This window comes from Engraulis encrasicolus, chromosome 14, assembly GCF_034702125.1.
Source record: "Engraulis encrasicolus isolate BLACKSEA-1 chromosome 14, IST_EnEncr_1.0, whole genome shotgun sequence".
NCBI lineage: Eukaryota > Metazoa > Chordata > Actinopteri > Clupeiformes > Engraulidae > Engraulis > Engraulis encrasicolus.
In genome coordinates, this window is record NC_085870.1 from 37949954 (window position 1) to 37957453 (window position 7500).

The 7500-nt window shown below is 43.2% G+C and overlaps 1 protein-coding gene across 1 annotated transcript in view; it reads right to left on the reverse strand.

Moving 5' to 3' along the window:
- The window catches only part of raly (RALY heterogeneous nuclear ribonucleoprotein), a 153609-nt gene that overhangs the window by 4045 nt on the left and 142064 nt on the right, over positions 1 to 7500 (reverse strand). Inside the window, exons 8-9 of the mRNA XM_063215683.1 lie at positions 2819 to 2958; positions 2471 to 2520 (exon numbers count right to left, since the gene is read on the reverse strand). Coding sequence (XP_063071753.1) covers positions 2479 to 2520; positions 2819 to 2958 — 182 coding nt within the window. The 3' untranslated portion in view covers positions 2471 to 2478. The remainder of the gene's footprint in view (positions 1 to 2470; positions 2521 to 2818; positions 2959 to 7500) is intronic.

Consider the following 7500-nt stretch of genomic DNA (forward strand, 5'->3'; position numbering starts at 1 on the left):
CAGGTTGCCATAGGCCTCATTGAAAGGCAAATTACATAGATGGTGTCATAATTCCAAGATAGGAAGACATGTATTATCAACATTTAGAAGCGATATACAGGCATACAGAAAATGAATAAAAATAGATGCAAATAAATAAGTAAATAAGCCCTTGACACTTCCTTGGTTACCCTGTATGTGAGGAATCAGAATCATGATGTATGGCAGACATAGAGCCTAAATGTCAAGGGTGACGAAAACGTGTGAGACTGCCTGGTCCATAGGGATGCACTACTATGGTATTACTCATGACCTTATTACACAGCCAACTGCTATGGAATACATTATCATCTAATGGGTGTAAAATCTTTAAGTGAATTGTCAATGCTATGAACCCACAGATGCTTTTCCTGGTGTTAATGGAGGAACCGTTCCACGGCAGAGGTGATTCTAGGGTCAGTTGGTGCCCCAAGCGAAAATTCAAAGGAATGAATGCTCGAAAGTCGAAACAAATGACCACCACTACCATAGTTTAAATTGTGAGCACACACACACACGGCCATGCACACGCAAACACACACACACACACGCACGCATGCACGCACGCACACACAGACACACACACGCACACACACACACACTGAGGCGATCTGGATACAGATTAAGTTAAACAGTTAGACATAATGAACTTAATACATATGATCTGGATACAGGTTCCCTGTGGAACTTTCCTCTCTCTCTCTCTCTCTTTCCTCTCTTTTCCTGAATAAAAGATCTTTTTTTGCCCTATTGTGCTCTGATGGCACCCATGAAAAAACTTATTTGTCACTTGTTGAAACATGTTTAAAAACAAATAATTTGTGATTCCATGAATACAATTTAACACAGCAATACAGACACACCATGGCCAACCATCTGATTTCAATGATGGCATTTTCGTGGTGGAAACTACCGTAACACTGAGCCAGAAAATCATGAGCACATCATCAATCTGAAGCGCAGAAGCCATACATACTGTTTGATTTCGATACACGTCAAACCAAGAAATCCAACAATTTAGAAAAAGAACTCAGCAGCACAGGGTGAAGGATGCAAATGAGCAAGACAGAACCAAATGACGGAGAAGTTGCCGTGAGCTATTTCACATGCATTTATAATAGCCCGATGCGCACAGGAGGTAGTATGGTGGACCTCTAGCAATTTGTTATAATTTCGGAGAATGCCTGTGTTCTTAGTCCCGTGCGAATACGCCTTGTCTGTAATTTGTCAGGTAATAATTACCTACTGTATTTTGTCGATTTCAGACATCCAGTGATAATACTGGTCTCGTGCGAATGCACGTCTTTGACTGTTATTGCAATTGCGCACTGTTTAATATAGTGTGAGGGAGGCTACGGTTGAAATTTTGATTAGCACTGTTTTAGGGGCAAGTTGTCCCTTATTGCAGCAAATGAAATCTGACTCGCAAAAATGACAAAAAAAATACACAAAGTATGCTCGCCGTTTGTTTTCTATGGATATAGCAACACTGACAGTTGTGAGGTGAAGTGGTCTATGGCTCTGGGCCTCTTAATGGTAAGCCTATGGTTCACATTTCTAATCAAGTGGATACAGTGCTATTTGCATATGCCAAGTGTTTTTATCCTAAATTTTATAAGCATACATTGATTACCAACATTGCCAACGTGCTAGCAGTGCCTTCGTAGCCTAGCCTACTAACTAGCCTACTCAACGTTCATAATGTCTGTAAATTCCGTAGATTGCGGATTTTGGTTATCCTGTGCGAATGTGCCACACAGAAACACAGAGGTAACATGGTAATTTAGAGGTCAACAGGTAATACTTATGCCGTGCGTAGGGCAAATGACGTATGCAAAATGCAATTATATGTCTACATCTGACGGAGGCATAGGCCTACTGTTCTCCAGTCCTACGGCTGAGCATGAGGTTGTGCACCTGTCCATCACAGCTTTTTATTTGCCTTGTTTTGTTAATGGGCGTATGGACTTTGACCAAATTATGTGTGGTAATAATTTATAAAAAATATAATATTTATGTGAAAAGTTCATGAACTGATCAACTTTTGCAGACCACTGCTTTCAAGATGGCCAATTTTCAAGATGTCCGTGGTGGCATCATGGTATAGGTGCTTTGGTGTCAAGTTCCATCCATTCAATTCTATAATTTTGTTCAAGTCGTACCATTGTTTGGAGAAAATAACTCTATGTCTCCTAAAACAATCACTGTGTATCAGAGGCTATCATTCATTGTATGTGTGTATGGTTTGTACTCATGCAGTCAGTCTAAAGTTTGACATTCACCCACACTGTAAAAAATGCAGTGCTAATTTGACACTCAGAGAGAGTCGATTTAACATCTTCTCAATTATGTCTGGTCCCAGAGTACTCTCTAAGTATTGAATTAACACTGCATTTTAAAAATGTGCACATGTAGATATCACATTTCTGTGTGCGCAGCTGTGGACACTTACCGTACCGTCTATTGCAGGATGGAGTCCATTTCTGATAAGTGGTTGTTTTCCTGATGGAGAATAAGACACATGTGTCAGCGGAGGGCAGGATTGTTCTTTGGTTTAACAACGGTCATGAGCACAGCAACGGCACGCATGCACGCACGCACGCACGCACGCACGCACGCACGCACGCACGCACGCACGCACGCACAGCCGTTCTTCAAACACACACACACACACACACACACACACACACACACACACACACACACACACACACACACACACACACACACACACACACACACACACACACATACACACATATGCACGCACGCGCGCGTGTGCGCGCACACACAGCCTCACCATGTCGTCATCGCATTCGTCCTGTGTGCCCTCCTCCCCCTCCTCCACCTCGCTGGTCTGGTTGTCCTCCGCCAGCTCTTCTGTGTCCGACCCCGAGTCGTCCTGGGACATCTCGCTCTTGCACTCCTCCTTCCTCAGCTCTGCACGCGCGCAGACACACACCGGAATGCAGGAACACACACACACACACACACACACACACACACACACACACACACACACACACACACACACACACACACACACACACACACACACACACACACACACAGTGTACAATATGTATTTTGCCATTCAAAGTCAATAAGTCAGAGCCAAAAGTAATTTTGGTGTATACAGTTTGTATATAGTATGTGATATTTGTTCACCTGGACTTTATAACATCGAGCTTCTCACAGTAAACGTCATAGAGATCAGGGGAAGAGAGAATAGATCAAGGCTAGATCTCACCCTAGATCTAACCCTAGGCTACAGGTTGCCATAGGCCTCATTGAAAGGCAAATTACATAGATGGTGTCATAATTCCAAGATAGGAAGACATGTATTATCAACATTTAGAAGCGATATACAGGCATACAGAAAATGAATAAAAATAGATGCAAATAAATAAGTAAATAAGCCCTTGACACTTCCTTGGTTACCCTGTATGTGAGGAATCAGAATCATGATGTATGGCAGACATAGAGCCTAAATGTCAAGGGTGACGAAAACGTGTGAGACTGCCTGGTCCATAGGGATGCACTACTATGGTATTACTCATGACCTTATTACACAGCCGACTGCTATGGAATCCATTATCATCTAATGGGTGTAAAAAAAAAGTGAATTGTCAATGCTATGAACCCACAGATGCTTTTCCTGGTGTTAATGGAGGAACCGTTCCACGGCAGAGGTGATTCTAGGGTCAGTTGGTGCCCCAAGCGAAAATTCAAAGGAATGAATGCTCGAAAGTCGAAACAAATGACCACCACTACCATAGTTTAAATTGTGAGCTGTTGTTCATCACAAAGTGGCTTGGGGTGTCCCAAGGGCTTGTTTGCCTAGCCTTGTAACAAGGTGTGCCTCTGCTCCATGCAGGGCCGGTTTTTAGCATAGGCCGGCTAGGCGGTCGCCTAGAGCGCCATGTGAAGAAGGGGCGCCGAAATGGCGCTCTCCTATGCGTAATTTTGCGATATGAAGTTTTTTTTATGAAGTCGCAATCAACAAAGAGTGGCGAAAGCGCTCCTCACGGCAAAGCGCCCCTCAGCCAATAGTAATATCTCTTCCAACTGTCTCTGGGAAGTCTGTGAACCAATAAACAAACAGTTCTGAGAAAGGGGGCGGGACGAGTGACAGCGTGCGGTCTATTTTGAATTTGGAGACTCACTCGAGAGACAGAGGGGGCAAGCGCAAACAGTAGTGCTGCTCTGCTGGATGGAGATTATTATGTTCTCATTAAACCACTCATTGCATGATGCAGGAGTTTCAGAGGGTGTTTTGGAACTATGTGATTTGATCAGCAACCGTTTGTGATTATGGAAAGCCTAATAGTTATGAGGTTACTATTTGGAATTAGAGAGAAAAAGAGCTTTGTTTTTGATCAGAGAAATCGCTAGTTAGCATGCTAACATTAGCCAAGTATGCCAAGCAATGAAATCCAGTAAAGTAGCTGTTAGTAGCCTACTCACTACTCACTAACACCCACCTGATATCATAATACTTGCTTAGGTTGACAAGCAATGTAAAGTAAGACTGGTGCAATGTTTAAAACAATTTTAGCTGCCATATCTCCTTCCATCCACATGAATTACCTGCTTGTTGTAAGCTTAAAAAAACATTACTTTCCAGACCAGAATGACATAGCCTACATTAATCATGTAACAGAACCATGCACAGCAGACAAGTGAGGCTATTTACTATATTTTGTATATTATGAAATTCAATAGCGTGACAGCTCTTCTCCCTTTCTCTCACCCTGTCCCTCCAAACACATAGATAGCCCCCTTCTCATTCTCCTACTCACAAATGCACCACTATTTCCAGTCCAGAAATGAAATTGGTTTGGAAGACAGCACAAATGTGTAGCTTATTAAAATTGTTATGCTGCCATGCTTTGTGATGCTGTAGATCAGTGGTTCTCAAACTTTTTCCATCATTCCCCCCTTCAGAGGGTCTGAATGCTTCCAAGCCCCCCCTCTCCTCCCCAGCAAAAGCAGTACTGCGCAGAATCAAAGGAATTAAACAAAGAGGGACTGCAGTCTAATGCAGATGTGTGTTCCTTTCCTATGCCATTCAAAATGACAATTAATAATATAATGTTGGTGAGGGCTTTAAACTTATTGACTTATTGGCGAGACAGGAAATAATTTCCTTTGTAGAAAAAAACCCAAAATCAGATGTCACACGCCCCCCCTGAGATGCCTCCGCGCCCCCCCAGGGGGGCTTACGCCCCACTTTGAGAAACACTGCTGTAGATAGTGTAGATCAATGCAGACCTCCTTGGTAGGCTTATTGTCTACACATGCATTTTACATGCAAATGTACTGTATCACTCTCCTGGCATTTCAATTTCACGTTACAATTCAAACACATTGATAACCTCCCTCTCATCTGGGGTTGGGGGCCCCACCACCATCACATCCAACACACCACACAGTGAAGCTACTTTCATGCGACTCAATCTGATGTGTTGGTCGCCTGTCAAAAAGAACCACAAATCCATTTGATGAAAAACGGTTATTGTTCTTGATGCTATTTAGTTAAGCTTACTAAGGATATTAGTCTTGTGTTCTGTGAGGTATAAGAAAGATTTTTTTTTTTCTTTCAAAGGTAGGGGGTGGGGGGGGCGCCAGAAATCAAACTCGCCTAGGGCACCAAATAAGCCAGAACCGGCCCTGGCTCCATGGTATTGGTCTCACTCTTTAACGGCATTACTTACAGTTTTTTTCAATTGCTAACAAGCGCTTACCCATACTTTGGATACTTTTTCTAAACTCTTAACACAGACTACCACCTACCAAGCACAATTGGCCAAACAGTTCATTTTCTTCTCAACAGCACACACAGTTAAATATACACAAAGAAATGCATTCATTGACTGCTAATTGTGTGAAAAAGGCATGTAATGTGTCAACTATATGGCAATGGAAAGCCCTTGGTGTGCTAACTGTATTAAGAGTTTTGCAGAGGTTTGGACAAAAGCTTGTTAGCAATTGAAAAAAACTGTAACCAGATGACCTGATTGGATGACACTGGCAAATACTGAAATGTTTGCCTTATAATTATCGACTTTCAAATCTTGTACCAAGATGTTGGTCTGACCAAAAAGATAACGAACACCTTTTCCAAAACGGCCTGGTTAAGCCACCTCCCTCGGTTTGCTAATGGTTGATTGCTTGCCGACAAAGTGGGTGGAGTTCCCAATTTCTCCGGAGCTCAGAAACGATATTTGTATCGCTCATGGCCTGACTAGAAGCAACGCCGAAGGTTTTGGGTCACTAGGAGGTCATGGCCTGGCTACTGAAATGTAGCTGTAGCTGTAGCTGTAGCAGTAGCGCCACTCAAGAACGTTTCCCCTCTCTACCATCACTAATGTCATCGATTGTCAGTGAGATTGACATTCTGTTTACCAATGGCATGTGTATTCATGGATTTTTATTGCTTACACGTTATACATGTCGGAGCATGTCAGTTCTCTTTCTTTCCATTCTATTTTTGTTGGCCAACATCACTTCAAAAATGTCAGCAGAGAATGTTCAGTTGGACACTTTGAGTGCAAGTACAAAAAACCCCCATTTGACAGGAAGTAGTTTAGCACTTCATTTCACTGACAGTGGATTAAATGCTAAAGGAAATGCTAATATCTGGCAGACAGACAGGCTGGTCTGTGGGAAATTCAACTCTTGACAGGAATAGCAAAGAGGGCTCAGTGATGGATGTAACATTGGCTACCATGAAAGCCACAGACGTGCCCGAGAGACATGGCGCTTTTAGTGACAATGTTTCTTTTTTTCCCACCTCTGCACTGCACTTGTGTGTGATGGCAGGCAAAGGTTCACCTAGAAACCGCCACCTAAGCCAACCTCAAAGAAAGGTAGACCCACTTTTTGACCTGAAGAGTTCCTGTTCAACTCTGTAAATCAGGCCGGGTTGTCATGTTAACATAACAAACAGCATCTTAATTAGCTTGAGTTGTCTCCATGGTTTAGGTCTCCGCATACCACCATCAACATGTGATGTCTTCTGTTCTGAATGACTTTATTGGATAGTTATTGCGTGCCGCACATTTCCTTCACACAAATTCAGTCACATTCTACTGTAATTAACTGATCTCTTCTCCGCACATATGATGCACAGATGATGTCCCCTGGATTGCACTCCCCCACGTTACCCCCATGACAAAGAGAATGTCACCCATCTCCCAGCAGCACGTAGCTCATGTTGTGTTTTCAGGAGGGCGCATGGCGTGCGTGTTCCTAGCACAGTTTCGAATCCCAGTAATCAGGCAACGAGAAGTTTCGCCACTTAGACCGGCGCGATGATTGCACTCTTTCTCTCTGTCCTTGCGGAGGATGCACGTATCCTCTCCCAACACATGGTGACACATTTCAGCAGGGGAGTTCAGAGAAACTGAAGGGGAGGTGTGTGTGTGTGTGTATGCGTGTGTGTGTGTGTGTGTGTGTGTGTGTGTGTGTGTGTGTGTG